Source organism: Plectropomus leopardus, chromosome 11 (genome assembly GCF_008729295.1).
Source record: "Plectropomus leopardus isolate mb chromosome 11, YSFRI_Pleo_2.0, whole genome shotgun sequence".
NCBI classification, from domain to species: domain Eukaryota; kingdom Metazoa; phylum Chordata; class Actinopteri; order Perciformes; family Serranidae; genus Plectropomus; species Plectropomus leopardus.
The window spans coordinates 26,902,732-26,928,165 of NC_056473.1; the positions used below are offsets into that span (position 1 = coordinate 26,902,732).

Consider the following 25,434-nt stretch of genomic DNA (forward strand, 5'->3'; position numbering starts at 1 on the left):
CGATGACATAACATCTAAGGAGATAACTTGCGATTTTTTTTCAGTTAACCATTTGATTGGTTGAAGAAAAAGTAGAATTTCTCTCAACCACCATTTTTTTTTTCAGTTGGCTGCAGCCCTATAATATGACATTTTTAGGTTGAATGTATGGTCACTGCCAAATTTCTTTCTTTCTACTAATACAGGCAGTGCTTAGAATTTAATTGCTCAATAGCCAACAATCTGCAACAAAACTGTCTTTCATTTTGACTAGTTTTGACTTTATTAGCAAGTGTACAGTAGAGAGGTTACAAGGAATGGAGAAAGAGGGATGGTATGAACCACTGGAACCACTGCAGTGATCACTTTTGCTATATTTTAGGCAGATTTTAAACAGTAAGTAACATACTGAGCTAACAGTGACACTTTCACTCACCGGCAAGGAAAATTCCAATGCATAACACAGCTGATTCAAGCAGTGACATTGATGCTATAGTATACTCAGTTCAGCTCGAGGAACATCCATGCCTGTTCTGAACACTCCTAGTCTCCTGCTTCCCTTCTCATTCCTGGAATATGTGTTTGTTTTGTCTGAGTGCATCTCTGCTTGTGTTGACCTTGACTCAAAGGCGTGTCGTGACGAGCCGTCACAATGTTTGAAAAGCTTGTACAGTAGTTGTTTCTTGTTGTCTGAATTTGACTGAATTATTTAAGGCTTCGACTTTGACAGAGCGGAGGTATTTATAGCCATTGGTCTCTGCCTCCGACACTTATACGGTAACAACAAGCTCTCAGAAGGCTCTTCAACAAACCAACCAATTCTGGGAGAGGGGAGGAGGAAAAAGAAAGACAGCACAGAGGCAGAGATGTGAAATCTATGCTGGAGTTGTTTGTTGAAGGCTGAAATAAAAATGGGACACTAAGACTTTGACACACAGTTTTTGTCCAGGAAGTCTTATTTCACTCGCAAAACGAAGAAATCTGGGAGGCCTTTGACACGAAAGGGCGCTGAGGAATTTTGAATAGCTGTCTGCACAAAATGGGTGTTTTGGGAAGGCTTTTAATCGTCTCCAGGCGAGGATGAGAGAGAGACCAGGCCCAGCTCTTCTCTGTGATTCGAGCTGGGGGACGGACCTGTGGCAGGAGGGACGACCTCCTTGTCAAAGTGTTAGAAAGGAGTTTGTAAAGATAGAGTGGAAAAAAATGGACTGTTGTCCAGTCATGGTGTCAGATCTTCCTGTGATGTGTAGCAGGATAGACGGGGTAGTAACAGTCGTGAAGGCAGAGCATCCGAACTCCACGTGTCATGACTTTTACTGGGGTAAGTCACTCCCGGTACACAACTCTCTGATCACACGCCTACAGAGGGCAAACAGATGGCTCTTGTGTCTTCATACTGCCTGTAATGTTAAAAGGGTATCTTTTAGGAGAATCTAAAATTAGCCTGCTTCTGAAAATGTGAGAAACTTGTTATATGACTCAGCATCAGGGAAATTGTAAGACAGACGAATAGTATCTGTCTGCAAGCGCACAAACATTTCCATTTTTAGTAGGAGAGGTTGTGCACTGCTACAACTTCAAGTGACTGTGACTGAGAGATTCAGGGCAAAAAAACACATAATTGGAATTTGACTTCTTGCCAAATAAATATTTTTACAACAAAGGGCACATAAAGGTCTTCTTAATGTCCACTTTGACAATAATCAAAGGTCATCTTTTCTTTGTTCTTGCTATCCATCACCTCCTTTTTGCCTCAGCTCTGTCTCTCTCACCGCAAATGGAAAGCTGTTGTTTTTCTTTTAACATTTTTGTTTGTAATTGAAGGTATCTACTGGTATGTCCTTTTTTAATGTAGATATTTCTTGATTATCAAATAAATTCCATTACTCTTGCAACCTTCTCTTGCTCTTAATGAAAGAGAGGCAGATCTGGCATTTTAACTTATAAAGCCAAGGAAAAACGTTGTCCAGCTTTTGCGCTTGACAGCTTTGATGAACTCTTTTCTTTTAGTGCTGGGATTATAAGATCTCATCTCCTATTCTATTTTATTAAAAGCCTGTCTTGCAATGTCATTTTCTTAGTCTGTGCTTTGATCAAAGCGCCTTGTTAAGTTTATATCCAGAAACCATCTCTGCCCTCCCTCACTCCGTCTCTCTTCTCCTCCCCTCTTGGCTTCTAGTCTTCGACAGAAAGTCTTGGTGTGTGTAAGACTCACCATAGAAAACTTAAATCAGCTGATAAGTTGGATGAGACTGTCCTTACAAGAAAAATGGCTGCATTGGTTGTTCGAAAATTACAGCTTATGTTTACCTTTGTTAACATCCTTGGATTGTGTGTATAATTTCTGTCCTTCAGTGGGAAAGAGGAAGGCTGTGTGGCCTAAAGACGAGGTCAAGGTTGATGTTTGTGCATAGACAGTGTGTATCTTTCACACCACACGCTGCAGTTTGCTGACTAACGTTGAAAGCCATGCCCACAATATTTTTTTTCCTGTTCCACTTAGCCCTACAACATTTAAACTGATCCACTTTAAGAAAATAATTAAATTAAATTATTGTGGTCATGTTTGCTCATTTCTAAATGATCATGGTCAGGGCTTATCATACCACTGTATGCAGGCAAAAGATATGTGTCACTAATTTAGGTAAAAACCTCAACTGAGATGCATATTCCAAATGCAATTTTATACATGTCCAAATAAAGCTGTTCAAAAGTGAATAATATCAGCATATTCCACATATAGTAAATAGAAAATACTAAATTTGGAATAAGGCCTAATATAGGGAATATGTTGTTTTGTTATGCTGTTATTCATTGAGAATAGTGTCATAATCAGAATAATAGGGGAATGTTAGTGTACATGTAAACGTGCCAAATGTGAATGGATTGTGAAAGACACTAAGTGGGACTATTTTGCAGGATACATTGTTTTCATCGTCAGCCTGTTGTGATCCACAACCATCCACTTCGTCTTGTGTTTACTCCGTCCTCTCTGTCTCCCTGTCCTCCAACATTCTTCCCCTGTTTTCTTTCCTCATCTTTTCTTTTTGTTCTGACACCCTCTGCTTCACACTTAATTATGCTACCCTACATTCTCCTTATCATGTCTATGTATGCCGACAAATGGCTTGATGAAAAGATCTAGTAGTGCATCATGCCCACCTTTGATGTCAAATATTATCCTGCAGCTCCAAACCATGTGCACGGTTTATTTAAATGTCCTATATGTACAGAGCAGATAAAGATTAAATGGATATGAGCCTGCTTTTAGTCTTTCTTTTGTACTTTTCTTTTCCCCCAGTGTCCTCTCTATCACACTGTCCTATTGTGAGCATGACTAATTTCACCCAAGAACGAAAAAAAAATCACCTTTATTTTAAAATTATTTTTCAAGAATCATTTGGTAGACGAACAGAGAATCGAGAATAGACACAGGCAGATGAAAAAGAAAATGAAGACATTGCTTTTTTGTCCTCTGTGCTGTGTGGAAGTGGGTTAGCCTTGTATCCACCTGCACGGTCCAGCAACTCCCTGTTGGATCTGCAGAGCGACAGGCACATTGTGTGACAGCATAAAAGAGGGAGAAAGAGAGTATGATTCTGTCTTTATTTTTCTTTTGCCACAAGCATCTCCTCACAAGCTATGGGGTTCTTGTGAAGTTGTCACAGCAGGGAGTCCGGCATTGTTGTGATTAATTTAAACAAGTCTCTAAGTATTCAAGGTGCACGAAGCCCTCAGAGTTTACTACACCCCCTGCTTCGTCTTCTATCCACCTGGTTTAGGAGGGTAACATGCACAACATGAATGAGAAGGCAGGGAGAGAGCGAGAAGGAGAAAGAAGGGTTGAGCGAGGGTGTGGAAGGAAAGAATTAAAAAGTCAATGAGGCTCACTTGATAAGTGTGTGCATTTGTGTGAGTGTGTGCATGTTTGTCTGCAGCTCTTATCAGTGGTAAAACAGCACAGGTTAATTCTCATTCAGCGGGGCACAGAGACAGTTTGTTTCCATGCATCTGTGTGCATGTGATGTAGCTGTTGCGTCCTTCAGACAAGGACAGCGAAGGTGTTACAATTTGTCCCGAATAGAGAAGCACTGTGAGCCAAGACAGGGACACTCACAGCTCAGAGATCTATCAGGTTAAAAGGAGTGGCAGAAAAAGCAGCAATGTTACAGCATGACAAAAGCGGATTTATGTGCTAAATATGCTGTCGTCTCTCGACTATAACACACTGTGTTCACAGCTATCACCAGCGAAAACAGACACCAGCTCATTCTCACATTTTTATGGATGAGTTATCGCTCCTAACACAAAGAAGCAAAACCTTCCAATCAATACCACATTAAGTCTGTAGATGAGGCAGACGTAGAGACCGTTTATCTCTGGACGTTAGTTGAAAATCAGTGTTGTTGGTAAATTCCAGTGTAGTAGAAAGGAAAGTCTGCAAAAAGAGCAAAGAGAAATTATGACATTGTGTTGATTTTTTGAATGACCAGCTGTTTACATATTCCCAAATAAAAAATGACCTTATGGGCCTATATATTCACTATTGAAAATGCTTTAAAGCTATGCAAGAATTGTTGGTTGCTGTTTGTAAACACAACTTTCAAACCTTGCCCCTCCTCCCTACACTGCTTTACTACTTTAGGTTTTTTTTGTAATGGAAAACCCTATATTTACGCAAGCTGATAAAGCTAAGCACTTGCACCTATGTGTCCAACAGAAAACAGGCCACCTCTGTGGCCAGTGGCGTGTCGACACTTTTTTTTTTTTTTACAGGGGTGGCTCAAGGGAGCGCTGCTGCAGGCACACACGTCGGAATAGGTTTAATTAATTAGAAACTAATTACAGAACAGGATTGAGCTACCAATTATTTAGAGCTTTTAGAGTAATAAATTGAACACAGCTAACCAAACCAGGATTTTCTTCATCAAAAGTATGGATATTGACAATATTTACACAGATAACACTCAAACTTGTATAATGTACATAATCCATAACAGATACTCGTTTCATCCAAGTATTCGGCACAACCCTTTTACTTTGGCTAAATTGGTTGCTATAAGTAAGAGTTTTTAGCACTGCATCCTCCAGTGTATGTGACCAGTACAGTAATGTCCTTTTGCTTGGACTTCGTGACGTTGAAGTATTTGTTGGTAGTTATGACATACACATTAAGACATTAGGGTAGTTTTGGCTGAAGGGCTTTATCAGTGCTTGCATCGATAAATATATTGACGTCATCAGTGCATTCAAAGCCTAGGGGGTCAGCAAACTTCCCATTATGGTTTTTTTTTTTTTTTTTTTTTAAATCTTGTGTGCCTGAGTCCTTTTCTTTTTATCACTCTCTGTGGTCTCCCCAAATTCAGACGTTTTTGTGAGCCCGTAAATGCAGCACAGACAAAGCTCATCATGAGAAGTTTTTATCCCTCTTAGCAGGGGATAATTGATCAGTTGATCCAGTCAGAAGATAGGCGACTCTGGTGCTGTTTGTTTATGTTGTGAACTCAAACCAGATAAGCAACAGGGTTACATGATATATTTAAATAAAATAATATTCACAAGAATTTCATTAATTAAAAGCCAGACTAAATAAATAGGTTTCCAGTTGTTGTTTAAAAATGTTCTTCTTCTCTTATAGCTTTTGGAGGGGTATTCCATAATTTTGGAGCATAGTCAACAAAAGCTGTACTGCTATTTTCTTGTGTGTATAATTGTGTGTATTTAAAAACCCAGCTGCAGAAGATCTGAGAGCTCAAGAAGGATTAAAGCATGACAGAGTCTGCAATGAAGGCTGGTCCCAAACCATGAAGCGCTTTAAAAACAAAAAAAGTACCTTAAAATCTGTTCTAAAAGATACTGAGAGCCAGTGAAGTGTAGCTTAAACCGGGGTAATATGCTCCCTCTTCCTTGTTTTGGTTAAAAGTCTAGTTGCACTATTCAGAATAAGTTGAAGTTTCTCAATTGACTGTTTCAGGGGGCTAGATAAAAGAGCACTGCAGTAATGTAGTAGTAAGTTTCTTGATAGGATAGGAATATTAAATGAAAAAAAGCTGTTTTGGTGACTTTCTTTATGTGTGGAGTAAAACGTAAATCTGAATTCAGAATAGTGCCAAGGCATGTTGCTTCAGATTAAATCTCAGGAGCCAGATGCACAATCTTGCAAGACAGTATATCTCTTTTAGCTTTGGGGCCAACTAAGAGTGTCTAGTTTTACTGTCATTTAAATTGTACTGCAGATATTCCTAGTGGTCAAGAGCAAAGGGCATTGTCATCCTTAGGGTCTAGCAAAATGTATAGCTGCATATCATCAGCATAACTAAGAAAATTAAGTTCATGTTCCCTGAAAATATTAATAAAAATAAAATAGAATTTAGGGACTATTATAGATGTGTTTTGCTCCTCAGAACATGTTATCTCCTTCCTCTGGTCTGTGCATTATTATTCATGTCCAGCACATTTTTTAAATTTTATTCATCCTTTATTTATCCAGAAAGATCTCTTCCTCCATGGAGTCCTTAAAATAACTCTCACACCCAAGTATTTCCACGAGTCTCATGAGCCCCTTCAAGAGGAGTGAAGAGCAGCATCAGTTGCTGTCAGCCACAAGAATTTGGTTGATTTTTCCTGCAGGTCCATACATAGTAACTTAAATGATAGGATAGATTTGTCTCATGCACGAGTTACCTCCATACCTTTGTGTTTGGATGTAACATAAACTGACCTGCAGGTGTGAACACAGCCTGAACATACAGTGTACTTGCTTGCTTGCCTGCTGTGAAGTATTTTGACCAGCAGGTGCCCCTAGTGCATTCCTGAGGCCTTGGATGCTCAGTGGCTGAAAAGCCTCAATTCTTTAGTAAGTCTTTTACTCTTTTTTTAATATAACCCACATTTGCTGACATCAGAAATGGGACATTTATCTCCTCCTTTTTAAGAGAGAATTCCTCCCAGGAAAGACCAACTAAGCACCAGGTGTTTTGAACAGAAAAAGATGTAATGAGTTTGGGTGTTGAAGTGATTGTTGCTGTCATATCAGAAACTCAAGAAATTCAGATTCTATCTTATCCATCGTATCTATCTGTCTGTCCATGAGCAAGCAGCTTAAAATAAAACTTTTTTACATTTTTCTACATTTCATGAGCTACGCATTGTTTTTCTAAAGATGCCATTGCTGAGATCTGTGTTTTTGTCACCACATGTAGCTTCTACAGTCTAATGAAAATGCCATTCTTCTCAGATCTCTCTCATTAAACCACATTCTGAGGTCACCTCCTAATGTGCACTCAGAGGCAATCGTCTCTCAGGTTGTTATCAGAGGGAAATGACCTTCCTCCTCTCCTCGCTTACCTTCTCTCTCTGTGTGTTTACAAAGTTTTTGGCTTTTTATTTGTGTTTTTCTTTGTCTGAAAAACAGTTGCTCTTTCAATATTGTATTAGCAGTTTGAAGGGAAACATTAACCAAATGTTTTAATTAGGGCTGTCAAAGGATTATTTTTTTTAGTTTCAATAGTTAATAGCAATTAATCACATTTTTATCACATGTTTACAATTCCATTATTTTTCATTTCAAAACAGTTTTGACGTCCATATTAACAAGGTAAAGCAAGTCTTACCAGACTGTCTTGATTAGAAATTTAGATATCTTGAGATAAGAGGTCCAGGGACCCCAATGAAATGGCCATGCCATTTACTTGCCAAAATGTATAACTATTATATCTATAACTATTTATAACATGGTTGTTACAACTGGATTCTAGTTTCATGTGATACCAGTGTCATCAATCTGGCTTTAAAACTCAGCCCAGTACATGATTTTAAAAAAAAAATCCCCTGTTTTGTACAAACTTTAATCACATCACGATTTACAAGTTAACGCTGTCAGCACTAGTTTAAATATCTCCAAACTACACCACTATGTTTAAAGCCATCCAACTGCCATTATTGTCATGGAAACTCCATATAGGAGGAAATTATTTGATGTGACTGTACAGTAAAGAGTTTACTGAGTAACATCCAGCGAGATCATTATCGTTTCTGTTTTCTGAAATCAAAGTGCATTTATCTGCCCCTCTGACAGGCCAGATGTTGTTACTCTAGTGCAGATTGCTTCCCCTTGTTCAGGTCCCATCTGGTGCGAAACCACCATATTCACCTGTGCTAGAAAGCAAACAATAATAATAATAATAATAATAATAATAATAATGTGTGTGTGTGTGTGTGTGTGTGTGTGTGTGTGTGATAGATAGAAGTGGAGTTTAGGTTATCTGTGCTATCAGGGCCCTGCCTTTAGATGCTCCTGGGCTGTACAAAATAGATGACAACTGTGATGAATGAGCTGCATTTCATGCTCTTAGACTGCATCTGGTATCACATGGTGTGCACAGTCTGCACGCACGCGCGTGCGCGCGCACACACACACACACACACACACACACACACACACACACACACACACACACACACACACACACATGCATATACCGGTCAGACACACACAAAATAGTCTGAGTGTGCACATTCACACTTACCAACTTCCAAAATTATCCAGCATTTGGCTGATTTTCTTTTTCTTTTGTCCCTTTCTGAAGTGAGGGCTTTTTGATGATGTGTGTGTGTTGCTGAGTGAGCACTGTAAAAGACAGACTCTAAATGTGCAGAAGACAATTGCTGACTCATCTACAACTTTCTCCCCAAATATCACCTCTTCTTTAATCTCTTCTTCCCTTTGACAACCAGTTCTAACAAAATGCCACGTCTTTCCTCCCAAGAACGGACGTGGAGTAACCTTCTGATCCAGACAAAATACCAGCCAGCTCTCCACTCACCTCTTGTTTCCGCCTTACCTCCTCTGATAACCGCTAACCTCACAAAAACACCCACTCGGCTTTCACCTTAATTACAAATCTCCTTCTTTGATGTTCACACACTCCTTGATCAATCTGCTGTTTTTCCATGTTTTCGTGAGGAAATGCTGCTCGCTTTCATGTATCCGCTTTCTCTCAACCTGCCTTTTCCACTTTCCATGACCGTAATCTTGCACATTTCATGTCTTTGTGCAGTTGTCTTAGTCATCCAGGTTGCTTGTCTGGCATCAGATGGAGCTCGTTACACTGTGTGTCGTTGGTGGAGTGGGTGGATTCAAAGGTCTGGACTCAGGCAACCAAGATGTCGGAGCAAATTAAAAACAATTCACAGGTCTCCTTTTGGCAGCAAAGAAAGCCAAAGAAACAAGATCTGATTGGAGGGAAGGGATGGTGACACCACTTATCTGCTACTTACAATGTTGCTATATAACATCATTACCTCGGCAGGTTTCCAGCATACCTTTAAACTCAGTCCAGGGAGGTGGGTGCCAAAAGGATGCAGGAGATCTTAACTACATCCTCATCCAAAGGGATAAACTCTAGGAAATTTTGACAAAAGATAACTCAGATTTTGCACATTCATTTCCCAGATTTTACTTTTGTCCACTCTCTGGGAACAGATGTGAACTTGTTGCATTCAGCTGTGGGCTGTTTGTGTGGGTGGATAGAGCAGTGATCGATAGCATAGTAAAGGCAACACAGTAGAGAGGTTTCAGTAAAAGACTAGTATCCCTAGTAGTATCCCTTGAATGCAAATGATGTTGAAACTGGTGTCTCTTTTGTGTTTTCATTGCGCATGTTTATGTATTCATCTGTTGTTTTTTTTTATTTAGTTTTGACTGAATTTTTTGTTTGCTTATTTGTATTGTGTGGCAGTTGTATTTGTCTTGTTTTGTTATTCTTGTAATGATGTTTTATGTTGCCCTCTTGGCCAAGCTGCTCTTGAAAATGTTTTCAACTATATTAATCGACAGACGACATTCCCGTCTGTAGGAGGCTGTACCGGGCTGAGTGTTAAAGTTACTTGTATCATATGAAACTAGAAGATCTAAGGAATCCACTGATATAAACCATGTCATGCTGGCTTCTCAGTAAGGTTGCAGAATGACCCTCCAAAGTTAGGCTACATTTTAGTGATGGAGGACTGGCATGGCCATTTAACAGGGGTTCATTTGACCTCTGACCTCAAGATATCCAAATGAAAATGTATTCAATTGGTACCCATGAGTCTTCCCTTTATGGACATTTCCACTTTATGTTAGTTCCATACAATGTTTTGTTATCATTTGATTTCTAATCATGAAAATATTGTAAGAATTGCTTTACGTTGTCAATATGGACTTAAAAAATGTTTAGCACAATAATGGATTTGAAAAATGCGATTAATTGTGATTAACAATAGAAAACAATAACAATAGAAATTTTGCAATTACTCCCTGTATTACTGATTACTGCAGCAAAATTTTGAGAATCACGTTTTCTCATCCTGATAGACACTGAGCCCAATACTTGATGTTGACATTCAACAGCAAATTGAACTGTACCTGCACTGCAAACATGTGAAACTGTTTGTAGCTGATAATCCATGAAAATAAGAAAAATACACCACCTAGCAAAAAATAGTTCAAGACAGTGCAATTAGATCACCAAAAGATTTTTTTTTTTTTGACCATGAAAAATGTTTCAGTGCAAAATTTTCCTTTCAACTAAACCAAAAGTCATAACATCGCAGCCAGTCAATGACTCACTGACCAATTCACTGTGATTCTCTGGGAGGACATGGGTTCGTCATGGAACAGACAGAGCTCGGTTTTATAATAAAGGGTGCTTTCATTAAAACAGCCTCCTTCCTGTGACCAGGGCATGTGGAGTGAGAGAAGAAGAAAGCTATGCATTTGCAATCATGCTGAAATAAATAAATGTGTAAGAATCAGATAGACAGAGATTTTCTCAGCAGAGTGGAGAAAAAAGAGCACAGCACAAGTAAACAGGATTATAATCGGCGGGCAGATGAGGAAAATTAGAAGACAGGTGAGAGAAGAAGAGCAGAGGGTGACGGTTCAGAATTTGGAGCGGGCTGCTAAATCTTTTATATTGTTTTTGCCCTTCTGTTCTGTCACCAAGTGTCAGTGGATGCAGTTATCAGAGCTTGAAGTTGTTTTGAGCTGACAGTCTGTCACTCACACACACAGTCAGACGGACAGGCTGAAGTGGATCTGAGGATACCAGCCACTTCAAGTCTGCTCACTTACTTTGATCTCTTTCCCTACAAGTCTCTTTCTTTCTCATACACACTGAATAGCTCAAAGAGCTTGATGTATTGCCTTTATTAGATAGCAGACAGTAAAAGTGACAGGAAACAGAGAAGCAGAGGGAGACATGCGACCAAGGTAACAAGCCAGACTCGAGGCTTCATGCCGTGTGTCTCACATCACCACCAGGACGCCCCTTGCTCTCACAGCTTTCCCCAATTAAGAGTTTCTGTGTGGCCTGAAAGGTTCTTGGGGTGTGCAGTCAGCAGATTGCTGCTTAGTGGAGGTGCAGTGTGTATTATTGGGATGGGGAGAGGGCATCGATCTCGATCAGCACTCCCATAGGATAAATCCACCCACATGCTGACAGGAACCACACGCACTGTACTCACACACACACACACACACGATTAATTGAACTCAACACTGTTCCCATTCTAGTGCATTTGCCTGTTTTAAAAAGAAAGACTTTCAGGGCCGAATTATGCAATTATTTTACTGTTTCAAAAACAAAAAATTACCATGGAACAATTATGCTCTGGTAGGTTATGATAAATGAAGCATGTTAAAGATAATTACTTCTCTGTGGTAGCTTAATTCCTCTCTGTGCTAACTGAATTAAATTTTTTTGCTTACATTTTCATATTAACATGCAAAGAGCTGAGCGAAAACAGCCTTGACATTTTTGGATTTTTGTGGATTTGTCACTAGCAGAAACGAATATTTCCCAATAAATAAACCTTCCTCAATCATTTTTAAGAAGTGCATTCCTGGTATTCAGCTCATTTACCCAATTATGAGACAAAATGCCACAAGACCAAAAACACTAGCAAATGTGGCTGACCTTGCTTTTGAGACACTTTTCACTTCATACCTTTAATGACGTGTGGGTAATTAAGGTGCCCCTGTGAAATCAGAATAATTTAGTCAAAATTTGATGGTACTATTATTCACCATTCTGTGTAAGGCCTTATAAGTAAAGCAAAACCAGGAGTGTTTTCTTGTTTTTACAGCAGGTGTTCTTATACATATTAAAAGTATCAGATGAATAATTGACTTTTAAGCTAATATGAAAAGGTGTATCAATCTGAAATTATAAAAGTATTTAATCTGTTTTGCAGAGACTCGGGAGGACCGCACTAAGAGACTGTTCAGACACTATACTGTTGGATCCTACGACAACTTCACCTCATACAGGTACAGCCTCTTTCCTTGAGTTAACATGCCACTGCAATGTGCAGGCTGTGTTTATTGGTGTTTACTGTGTGCACAAACTTTATTGATCATATCACAGGGTGCTTCCTTTCGTGAACAGGGGTAATGGAGTCCATGTGAGAAGGTGTTGGAGTGCTATGGAGCTGCTGCCATCTAAAGGCATAAGCCTGCTAGTGCACTCAGTTCTAATTGTCAAATTCTTACAAAATTGTGTTGCACGGTTGATTTTTGCACAGGGCACACACATGCATAAAAAACAGCACATGCATGCATGTGGGCACATTTATATGATTTGCCAGGATGCTCTCATTCAGTCTTGTTGCTTTTTTTATAATTTGACTCTTGTCTTTCTTTTTGCCGTCTCCTACTCAAGCTGACATTTATTGTGTAGTGGGTGTCAGTGCTCCCTCTCCTCTAAATCAGATTTGTTAGCCGAGAGTGGAGTAGCGAGCTATGTTTGGTTTTGTTATGATGCAAATTCTGGCTTTAATGCCACAGTGTATCAGTTTGAGACACAGTGCTAGTCTGAGTGGGTATTGTTTCCACCCACTTTCTCAGCCTTTTATGAAATGTCAAGTTCTTGCTTTCTAGGTATTAGTTAGATTAAATGTCGTCTCTGTTACCAGAGCTCCAGGTTCGTAGAAATAACAGTACCACAGTCACACTAGCCTGTGATAGTCTAGGTGTAGCATAGTAAGTATATATTTGTACAATCTTAAACCAAATATAGTTTACTGGAGAAATAGAAACTGGAGTAAATTTCTTGTCGTTTTCCAGAAGCGGTAAAAACACTGCACAAAATCACAGCTGGGTACAACTAAGAGACTGAGGTTTGAAGGATCAGATGCAACAGAATGTCTGAAATAAACACCAGGCCAGGCAAGAGGCAAGAGGCCCAGGGAGCACAGAAACTTGGATGGGTATCTGAATAGCAGTCTGAGGAATATTAGAATCACTAATATAAAAGGGCAGTTTTGTTTTGAGGAAACATTTACCAATTTTAAATCTTACATCAGTGTTTTTTCTTTATTGAGTTATGTAGGCGGAGAGAAGTTCTGAACAAGGACAGTGAGCTTATTGCATTAATGCGGCATTTTGGGGCATAGAGCAGAGATGAAAGCGTGGTGGATAAAAGGTTTAGGACTGAAACAAAGCATCTTAGTGATGCTTAACCAACACAGCTTTCTGTGCATAATAATTGGTGCAAAAGTGGATGGAAAGCTTTTTATGAAACAAAACCTTTGACCTCCCTCCTGCAGAAAGGTTTGTTACGGGTCTCCTGGCTCCAGCAGCAGGAGCTCTGTGTTCCCGTGGTAAGTCTGAGAGGGTGGAGTGTAACTAAGCTAATGGAGACTGCAGCCGCCTACTGAGTTGCAACCTGAACACTAGCTCTCCACAACAGCCTCAGCTGTGGAGTAGGATGACTGGTAATGCTGAAATTCACAATACAATACAAAACTTGTGTCAAGGTGTTCAGGCTGTAAACTGGTGACAGTCAGAGTGTGGTGTGAAAAGACTGGAACATAGTAGCACAGCAATTTATTGTGGTGTTCTGTACATCAAATTTAAGTGATGGAAAATTGTGTGGGATTTAGGAAGACATGGCAGATATTTATTATAATAAGTATATTTTATTAGAGTGTCTTTAACTGAAAATAAGAAGCGTCGTGTATTCATTACCTTAGAATGAGACGTTTTTTCTACATAGAGATTGTCGTCCATGGAGACCGCTATGTTGCTCCATCATGTTTCTACAGTAGCCCAGAATGGATACAGATTACAGATAGGGCCATTTGCGTTTTCTCTTTGGCCACCATAGTTAGCAGACCCTATATGACATGCCAAACAGCATTGAAAAAACATGGATTTTTAACTAAAAACTGCATCATTCAGTGTTTTTACTGGTTTAAATCAATGGGTCAGTTTGTATTAGAGAGGAAGAGACCTCTGTGGATAATTCGGCTCCCGGCAAAAACCTCCTGGAGGTTGGATCCTAAGTTATCAGAGATAAAAGTTGACCAAATGCTAGCAGGTGCCTGTTAGTAATAAGACAAACAGCCTTGGAGAAACATTGACGTGCAGCGTGAATCAGCTTTATTCAGTTTCTTATTTGGCTTTAGTCACCATGTCTATCTGTGTTGGAGAGGAAGAGACATCTGCAGAAAAACTGGTTGCAATCCACAGTCTTCACAGCTAGGTGCCACTAAATCCTGCACACTACTCCTATAAATACGGCATACTCAATCCACCTTTGATAGTTGTTTAATCGACATCGTTCGCCATCATAAAAATGTAGATTAAATCCATTAGAACTCATACTTGACCCCTTCCCTGAGTGCTCTCAGTGATTCAGTTTGATGAGAGGGATGGTTGGTCTAAGACTGGATTCACACCACAAGTCTCGATTCCCAATTCCGATTCGTTGCCTATATCTGATTTTTTTTGACCGCCTACTTACATTTACTCTAAAAAGTGACTCAAATCTGATATCTGCATTTACACCATCCTAAACCTCGCTTGAAACATAGGCATGTAATGTAGCGTGGGCAGGAAATACAGCTATTGCCACTCCTGTTGGTTTCTGACTTCCTTCTACTTTGCTTTAAAACTTTTAATTTTCCACTGGCACTAGCTTTGAGCATTTAAAACCATGCTGTCCTATTTGTCCCAATTGAAATGTCCTCATAAAGGTTTTTGTTACAATACAAACCCTGTATTTTTGCCTGAACAGTTTCTTTGCCCCAAAGGCTTAAAAAACAGACAACCTCCGCATTTGACCACTGGCTTGAGCCCTCGTTCATCATTATTATTATTTTCTGCTTTCCAAGCACATGTATTTACATCATTAAAAATGCGCTCACCGATGCATTTTCAATTAGGTACGAGTTGCAATCACAGGGAATATCCGACCTGTCTGCTTAGACTGCAGACTCATTTGAAAATATCCGAGTTGTATCTGATGTATTTCCACATATGAATGAGGATATCCGATCTTGTGCTTTTTTTCTGCTTACATGTTCATGATACATATCAGAGTTGTGCCACATGAAAAATCATAATTGGGTCACTTGAACTTTGTAATGTAAATCCAGCCTAAATATTCTTTGCACACACATCCACAGATCATGCTGATAATCGCTTTGCTGCTAAAGACCGCCTTACTAACTCAGCTTTGGTTGTGGCTCACAGGCTTTGGACACAGACGCAAGGTTGAAAAAAAGAGATACATGTAAGTGTGAGCAGAGCAGCACAGGTTAACACCATCTAACAGCCTCTACCCCCCGACACTCAAGAAAATCAGGCAGTGATGAAGTGCTCACTTACTTTTTCCTCCTATTCCCCCTATCATTAGTCAGGGGATAATATTGCATCTTAGCCATCTCTGTCAGTTTCTTTAGCAGGAGCCCTCCTCAGCTGCATTCTCATCGGGGGGATCAGCCAGAAGATTGATTCACTCTTAGGTTTTATCCCAAAGATACTTCAGAATCACAAGGACTCTCTCTCTGTCATCTGCTCTCTCTCTCAAAATACTTGTGCAATCCCCAGGAATCCTGAGCTGTGTTTGCTTGCTTGGCTTTTGTATTAACTGGTTAATTGGTTAATAGGAAAGGAAGAATAGGTGTCTGTGGGTGTGTGTGTGTGTGTGTGTGTGTGTGTGTGTGTGTGTGTGTGTGTGTGGGCCCTCATCTCCTCCCACTTGTCACCCCCCCGATCAACCCTCTTTCCTCTCCTGCCCTCCCTCTCGCCCCTCTCTCTTTGTGTGTGTGAGGATGGTGTTGGATTCATACCTGCTCTCTCTCTGCTCTCTCCTTCACAGTGACTATATCATAGAGGAGAAGAATGCTGTTTTACAGAAGAAAGAAAATGAGGGGTTTGGCTTTGTCCTGCGGGGAGCCAAAGGTGAGGCACAGACACACACACACACACACACACACACACCGACCTTTGCCAAAAATGTTCACACTCACTGCCTACCTGTTTTCATCGTGTGAGAGCTTTGATGTGAGAAATAGTTTGTTGATCTGAGTCACGGAGTAGGGCTCAGTTTGTGTTGTTACTGTGTGAGTCAACAACACGACCAGCTTTGGTCAACATTCAGCTTGTATACTCAGATGCACTCTGTGCGTGTGTGTGCGTGCGCGTCTGTGTGTGAGAGTGAGTGTGTAGCCCCTTTGGTGGCGTCATCCTTGGCTGAGCTGTCGGCTAGCTGTCCCATCTGTTTCCCACACATGGCGTTCAGCTTTAGTAGAGACGCACTCCTCTCTCCCCTCCTCTCTTATTGCTCTCATCTTTGCTCTGTCTCTCCTTGTTCTCTGCTCCTCTCTGGCTCCGCTCTCCTCCACCTCCTTCACATCCTCCCGGTCCATTATCCTCTCAAAATACTTTAAATTTCAAACCTCTCTGAGTTTTAACCGATATCACCCCCTCTACTCATCTCCATCGGCACAAATTCATTTTACTCGTGCACGTGCCAGCTCCCTGCTCAGGCTGGTTACCATGACAACCCCTCTCAGGCACCTTGCCGGGAGTCTGAGTGTGCTTTACTGCTCCATCACTCACTACCATGGATCTTGGCTCACCCTGCTCTCTTTTACTCACTCTGTCTTTTACTCCCCAGAACCCTCAAATACACACACACACACACACACACACACACTCACACACACACGCGCGCGCACACACGCCCGCGCACACACGCCCGCGCACACACACTGTGCTTCACTTAGTGGTCCTCTGAGAACTCTCATGTGTCAGTGATTTCGTTGGATTCGTTCCAAGATTAAATGGAGTTTGTGGTGCCGCACTCACTTCACAAAGTGTGCTTGTGTACAGTGTGTGTGTGCGTGCGTGCGTGCGTGCGTGCGTGCGTGTGAGCCATTGTTGAGCCATACATGCAGTTGTGCAAGTTTGGGAGCATGTGATTGCCACTTCAATAATATTGTTGAGGTGCCGCAGGCAAAAGCAGTGCATCCACTCTGGGCTATTGCTGCTGAATATAGACCAAGGAACAGAACCACACACAGTGGAAATTTATTAATTAAATCATTTTAGTAAAGCTCAAAAAGAAGTTTTGTAAAATGTATCACTGCTTCCAAGGAAATTAAAATAGAGCAGATTTAAACCAGCAGCCAGCCTTTTTCTAAATATTATTTGCTGCATGTAATAAATGTTCTGTTTATGATCCCATTGTGCTCACTGGCAATCTCATTTGCTAGAAAAGCCAAAATGAATCAAAGGAAGCCTCAGATTTCACTTAAAAGGATAGTTCTGATTTTTAAAGTGGGGTTGTATGGGGTACTTTTTCATTATCAGTGTATAAGCCACAGTAGATGTTGGCTGGTACGCCTCCAGTTTGGAAAAGTGGCAACAATGCCAACAAAAAATGTACTGCTGAAAAGTATTTTAGCCACCTAAAAAAGTCACAGCTAAAATAATCAATAACAGTCTAAGTTTATATTAAAAAAAAACATTTTTTACATAACCTTTTCCATATGTTACATAATCATTGTTTCTTCAAGAAATCAAATTTTATGACATGATTGTGTTTAAGTTACTTATCCACAAGTACACAGCAGTCATATATCCTTGTCATCACACGAGATATTGTATCCCCTGCCACACAAATCTATACATGCTTAGTACGCACATACACACAGACATAAACGCAAGACACAAACACACATCCCCGCCGGATTCCAACCCACAGACACATACGTATATACATAGATACAAAGGCTCACACGAAAATGCACACAAACACAGACAAAGGGTTCCTTAAGTTTGTCGGTGCTGGGGGATTTGCGACTCAGATCTACAGGGATTTATATATTAAGCTCCAGATCTTGTCAAATTGTTTCTCTTTGTTGCTTTCTTCTGACATTGTCCTTTCAATACAAGGTAATATTTAATTACATTTTTCATTTTTGAAATTTGGGTGCTTCCGTGATTTTTCAGTTTTCCAATATGAGCTTCTTATAAACTAAAGACTAAAATAGAATTACCTGTCCTGTTAGGTTCTTTATTTTACTGACATTTTGAAAAAGACATTTTTTTGTAATAATGAACACAACTGCAAGTTGTTGAAATCTTTTTGTCAATATCCTCCCAAGTTTTTCCAATTTTCTCACAATACTAAAAGGCATGTATGAGTAAGTCTCTCAAACATATGAATTTTATCTCTACTGTAATATATATTCTTGTCATTATAGCAGTTAATGACTCTAGTTCCCGATCTTTGCTTTCCTCAAAGCCATCAGACTCCATTGATAAAAACAGTGTTTTGGCTCACTGAACACATGAGCTGCTGGTCTACTGCTTCCTTGATCAGTTAGTTAGTTCGTGTTGTGAGACTTTGATGAATCTGAAGCCCTTTTAAACGTCAAAGTCACACAATAACACAGATAAACTAACTGATGCTTTCTCACTAGAGTCTGGTTTTGAAGAGAGCAATATAACTGCCCCATTTCCCTTTCCAAAATCGCTGTCTGACAGCAGGGTAAAGCAGTGAACACAATCTAAATATAGAGTACACTTAAACTTCTATTCATGTTTTTTTAGTTTGGTTTTGTGGCTAAAATACTTTTTCTTCGTACCTCATACCGTACAACCTCACTCCTTTAACTGTTCTGAGTTGGTTTACATTCCTTATATCTTCTCAGCTGAGACACCCATTGAGGAGTTCACCCCCACGCCGGCGTTCCCTGCCCTTCAGTATCTGGAGTCTGTGGATGTGGAGGGAGTGGCCTGGAGGGCTGGTCTGAGGACAGGAGACTTCCTCATTGAGGTAATTAAGGACCGCTCTTCACTTGCTTCCTCTCCATCTGTATCCATCTAATTACGGAACACACTGGCAATGTCCCTGAACAGAAAGGAAAAACGAACAACGGCAGGTTTCTGTACGGGCCAGTGATGCATTTGTGGATATGATGCATTGATGGATTTTTCCTGTGTGTGCAAAATGGTTTTGTTAGAAATTTGTGATAATTTGCAACTAATGTATGAAGCTATGCAAAGCATCTATTTTCTTTTTTTATTGAATAGGATACTTTGATGCCATTTATCAATGTACTTTTATTGTTATTTTCTGTAAAATGTTAGTGTAGCTTCTTTTTTTTTGAGTGGTTGTTGGTTTTTTTTTTGTTTGTTTGTTTAATACCTCTGTGTCAGCGACGGCCCTGGCCAGTGGCTTTATGTTTTCTGGTTTTCCATCCATCCCATTCTTGTGATTACAAGAACACCTTTTGGAAATTTCTTCAAATTTGGTACAAATGTTTATGTTGAGTCATGGTTGAACTGATTAGAATTTGGTGTTCAAAGGTCAAGGTCACTGTGACCTTGCATCTGTCTTATTTTTGTAAACACAATATCTGAAGATGGCCTTGAGGGAGTTTCCTCAAATTTGGCTCAAACATCCACTTGGACTCAAGAATGAACTGATAAGAATCTGGTGGTCAAACGTCATGGTCACGGTGACCTTATACAACATGTTTTTGGCCATAATGCAAAAACCCTCAAGAAACACCTTTAAACTGTGCAGATTGTATAGATCTTTTTCGTGTGAAGCATCCATGTTTTTACAGACATGGATGTAAACTGTAAGTGCAACTTGACTGGTGCGCAGAGACAAACCAATGCATCTTTTTATTATTGTTTGTTGTTTTCAAGTTAAAGGGGGGACTCCCCCCCCCCCCCCCTTTTTTTTTTGAAATTCATCTGCATCTCATGCAGTTTTTAATTGCATGCAAAAAAACTATACTGTACTGTACTATACTATACTATACTATACGATACTATACTATATTCAGTAAATAGAAGATATTGATGATTTGCAGAGAATTACATAAGGGTTAAGTGGCCCACTCCAACTGACCAAAATTTAGCAACTATTATGCTTTTCATGTCACCAGAATTGCTCAGAAAAGGATACACCGGCATCTTATTCTGTCTTTGTCTGTGCTCCTTTCTCAGGTTAATGGGGTGAACGTAGTGAAGGTTGGCCATAAGCAGGTGGTGTCCTTGATCCGGCAAGGGGGCAACAGGCTGCTGATGAAGGTGGTGTCTGTCACACGCAAACCTGAGTCTGAGGAAGTCGTTCGCAAGAAAGGTAAACATTTTAACATCTATTTTAAATTCATATTTCTACCAGTGAAATATTGCATTTCACATGTGCTACATGTGATATCTTACTTTACATATACATTTCCGCATGTCAAATGTCACAAAAAGCAGTGTACCTATATTAAAATCACATGAAATGCTACTTCATATATGTGCTTTTTGTAGCTTTTATTAAACATATTTACTACGATATACAGTGATTTAAATATTACATGTTCCACTAATGATATAATAATGACCTAATTAAACTTTATTGTGCACTCTTAAGGATTATAGCATGACACATAATTTCTCATAGGATGTCTCAGTGATTTGATAATGAATTTTATGACTGTAATCTAATGGAGACGTATGTTGGTTTCATATTACAGAAGACTTAGGAAGATATGTGTGTGTCCGTTGTCAAGGTGATTTCTACCACGTTTCGCTGCTGTAAATTCATGTGGTTTCCATGTCAACCACAGCTTGCCATTACTCAGCTCCCACACAGTCCTGGCACTATGACCCCAGGACTGTGTACACTGCAAGTGTGTGTGTGTGTCCGGTAGAGTGGTGTGTGCACCTCCTTTGCGATTATTGTGATACAGAGACAGTGATAAATGGGTTTGACCTACTTTCATCGGGACAGTACCGTATCAACTAAATCCTGCTACTCAGGGTCTTATGGTCTTTCTTAATCTCCCTCTGTCTCTGTCTCTGTCTCTGTCTCTGTCTCTCCCTTATGCTTGTCTCTTTTAAATCAACCCACCTCTAGAAATTAGCCATTATTCATCTAGCTATTTGAAGCTTTGTCTTTACTTGATATATTTGTGGTATGTACAATTAAACACATTTTGACAAAAACTGAAAACAACAAACATCTGAACTAAAGGTTCACTTGGTACCGTTTCTAGAGCTTTGAACTGCTTGTCACAGTCTTTCTCAGCAGATTGAGTTCACTCAAATGTCATAATTTATTCAAGCAAAAGTCAGACATTTTGAGAAATATGCTTAGATGAGATGATCAATACTGCTCTCATTTCTTTTGGTTAAATATGAAGCTACAGCCGGCAGCTGGTTAGCTTAGTTTAGCACAAAGACTGGAAACAGAGGAAACACGCTGGCTCTGTCAAAAAGTAACAAAATCCGCCTACCAGCATCGCTAAAGCTCATTAATTAACATATTTCATCTCATTTGTTTGATCCATACAAAATCCAAACTGTAAAAATGACAATTTGCCGTTTTACGGGGGATTATGTGTTAGACGATTTCTTTGCTCAGTGAGGCTGCCAGCCGACCAGACGAGACTCTGGGTCTCTGCTCTTACTTGTGTGTTCTGACCAAGAAATAGTCCACCATATAAAAGGTATTTGTCATTTTCACACTTTGTTTTTTGTGTGGTTTAAACAAACAAGAATGTGTTAATTATTGAGCTTAAGGTGCTAGTAGGCACATTTTGTTACCTGTGGACAGAGCCAGGTCTACTGTTGTCTCCAGTTTCTTTATGCTAAGCAAATGAGAGATCTATCTTATATAAATCTACAAAAATAGAATCTTGACTCACTCTTTTGTATCTTTTTTGTTATGTCCAGCACCTAGTATTTGACTGTTTTTGGATGTGCGTGCTGCAAGACTTTTTTTCTAAAGTATCTATCTTTTTAACTAACTATCAGCAAGAAAGCAAGTAATTTTGTTTACCAAAATGTCTAGTATCTATTTCTTTGTTTGTTTGGTTTTTTTTACTTGTTCTCAGTATAATTAAGTCATTTGTGTAATATAGGACAACTATGGTAGATGTATTGGATCTACATAAAATAATATTGCCATAATTGCTTTTCTTTAGAGTGCTTTTACCTTGGTGGTTCTTTTTTTTTTCATTTAGTTTTGCATTTTGTGTCCCCAAGTCATTGTCTTGTTGCCTCTATTAAAGTTGCTTATCTCTGCTGAGACCACAAATATTAAGTCAAGCAAGTTAGGCTGTAAAGACAATGTCTGTTACGTAGGGCTGGGCGATATAACGATCTCGAAACAGGATCGCGATAAAAAGTTTATGACGATGATAAACTATAGTCATTTTTACTCAACATGGATAGACCTAAATACGTAGATTCAAACAGCTTGCCCACTGTGCTGTGTCATACAGCAGAAGTTGTTAGATGTTTGTCTGTCAGCAGCAGAGGGGAATAGGCGTCACAGTACACACTCATTTTCACTAGTTTTAGTTTGTGTGCTCAGGTGAGTACGCTCAGGTGAGTGTGCTGTGGGACGAGCTATGGTGTGCAGCGCGAGGCCACAGTGGACGGCTGAGTCAGGACACGTAAGGAGTGCATTTGTAAAGATAAAACTAAGTTTTTTGGCCTTTGTGGCGATGGTGATAAATTTTACTGCTGGTATTGAGAGAAAGTCGGAGAAAATAGAGGTCATTATTAATGCGACGAGGAGGTTTCTGTTTCAGGAGAGGATGTAGCTACAGTAGCTGTTGAGAAACGCTTTTAGGCTCTCTCAACCAGCCAAGAAGTAGATCAGATATTTTAGAGAGAGAGCGGGTCAGGAAGGGTTATTGTGATTATTGTGGAGACCTTAGGTTGAATCCAGTAGGTGGCGGCAATGTGACTTTATGGACGCCACCCAACAGAAGAAGAAGAAGAAGAAGAAGAAGAAGAAGAAGTGTGCCGAGGTGAGGAGACATTTAAAACAGAGTGCCGGGAGAATGCCGTGTGGAGTCTTTCGACATAACGAAAAAAGGGGGAAAATGAGGAGCAAAGCGGTGGTGAAGGTGTAAGGTGAAGTATAAATCAGGCTGTCCTTAAAAACAGAAGAAACTGGATAAAGAAAAGCAGGGTTTCGCCCAGTGTATAATTGACGCAGCATGCTGCTATACCTGACCTGATCTGACCCCCCGCCAGGCTAAGCATAGTTTATTTTTCTTTCCTTTTTTTGGTCTTTTTTTTAAAGAGGTTTATAGACTCCAGTTAGTAAATATTTAGAAAGCTCAACAGCAATATCGTTTGGTCAATGTGAATATAGCGCTGTGGGCTACCATTTGGACATTATCAGGGTACTTTAAAGCAGCATTATCAAATTATATATCGTGATAAATATCAATCAATATGGGGAAAATTATCATGATAATATTTTTGCCATATCGCCCAGCCCTACTGGTACGATTCCTTTATTGAAAATCGAAGAAAGATGGACAGATCGATTCAAGTGCTGAGACACAGTCAGTGCAAACAGCTGTAGATAAAATGGAGAGCGTGTTTAGTGTTTCAGAGCCCAGAACAGAATTCTTCACCCCTCTCTCAAACTTCTCCTAAATGTCGTCTTTTATTACATCCTAAGATGTGTCAAACCCTCTCCTGCCGCACTGCCCCTCCAGTAGGACTTTGATGGGACTCTGCATATTGTGCTGCACCTTTGCACAAATGCACCGGCGTATGCTCTCAGTAGCACTCATACCCAGAGACTTTCAGGCAAACACACATATAAAACACACATTCTCTGCACCATGCAAGGCCTCACTACTGCCACTGTTGCCATGGTGACTACACTGCATGTTTGAATTAAGCATTACATTACAGCAAAAGCATCTCTCTCTCCCTCTGACTCTGTCTCTGTTCCTCTCTCTTGCTCTGTCTTCCTCCGTCTCCTCTGCTCCCTGCAACTGTACCAGAATGTGCAGACTGGTGAGGAAATGAGGATGTTTGATACGGACTGTACCCAGGATGGCGTATGTACACCAGATCTGCAGCTGCTGACGGCAGCAGGACAGTTAGGCTCTAGTAAGGCACTAGGGCATCTGTGGGATTTGGAGATCTATCGCTTTACAGTGGTGCATTGAGTGCTAGCTGGTCGATCTCGTATTGAGTGAGCGGATTTAGCTCTATTGTGGGGTAATGATAGGGAACTTGGATTTGTAATAGCACGTAGAGACTGCTGCTGTATGTTGCTTTGTGATCTCTTTACAGCTGCATGGCATTACGCTGTTACTGCAGACTTAATATGCTTAAATACATAAACACATTATTTTTGATTTGGTTAATTGCAGTGTTTGTTGTAACCTGATTTTAAGCCTTTTATTGAAACCTGTGACTCTGTCGTTTGTGTTTGGAGCTAACATTTGTTAGATATGTTGTACTGCTTTGAGTGGGACGATAACAGCCCAGTTGCATTGTGTGTGTAGTAGGATTGGGAGGCTCCCATGGGCTTTTGGGTATAACGTCTGCAGCAAATCTTTTTTCTTAGCTGTTGAATTTACCGTCATCCCTTCGTCTGTCATCCCACATGTCATTATGTCCTCCCTCTGGGAGTTTTCTCTGTGTATCTGTATGTGGTCCCGCATGTGGGAGGATGTGCATGTGTGTGTAAGCCTGTGTGTCAGCGCATTTCTGTCTGATATACACCTGCTAAATTCCAGACAGGCAGCATATTAAAAGTAAGATGGACGACTTTCTCCCTCTCCTTGCCACTCTTATTTTACTCATTCTGCCTATTGTGGCAGACAAATTCAGTTGTTCTATGCGCAATGGGAGGATTCAGAAAGCCAGGGATGCTACAGAGTGGACCGAGCTGTACATTTACTGCCTCCGGGCTCCTCAGTGGAGAGGAATTCTTCCAGCACAAAGACTAGAAAATTGAAAGTCTTGGAGACAGACTGACAAATTTACAAGCCGTCGGAGCAACAGAAAGCCAAACATGAAGAAGTTGGGCTCCAACCGCAGCTTGAACAAGGTCCTGGTCAAGTGTGAGCAGTCCAGTTCATCTGATTTTGACCAGATCAAAGCAGGAAGGACGGGATGGGCTGGCCGTCTGGGGGATGCAAGAAGGGCACTGAGCCGCAAACCCAAGGGATCTTCATCCCCCTCAACCTCATCCTCAACACCATGCCTTTTCTCCACAGCTCCCCCTCCACCCAAGAGAGCTCCCAGCACCACCCTGACACTGCGCTCTAAGTCCATGACCGCTGAGCTGGAGGAACTGGGTGAGTTCCAGATTGCTGGCATGCAAACTCTAAACTCTCGCCCTC

The 25,434-nt window shown here is 40.3% G+C and overlaps 1 protein-coding gene across 1 annotated transcript in view; it reads left to right on the forward strand.

The window, feature by feature from the left end:
- shank3a (SH3 and multiple ankyrin repeat domains 3a) overlaps positions 1-25,434 on the forward strand; it is a 221,936-nt gene that overhangs the window by 185,224 nt on the left and 11,278 nt on the right. The window contains exons 15-19 of the mRNA XM_042496156.1: positions 12,217-12,292; positions 16,128-16,210; positions 18,970-19,094; positions 20,279-20,414; positions 25,309-25,389. Coding sequence (XP_042352090.1) covers positions 12,217-12,292; positions 16,128-16,210; positions 18,970-19,094; positions 20,279-20,414; positions 25,309-25,389 — 501 coding nt within the window. The remainder of the gene's footprint in view (positions 1-12,216; positions 12,293-16,127; positions 16,211-18,969; positions 19,095-20,278; positions 20,415-25,308; positions 25,390-25,434) is intronic.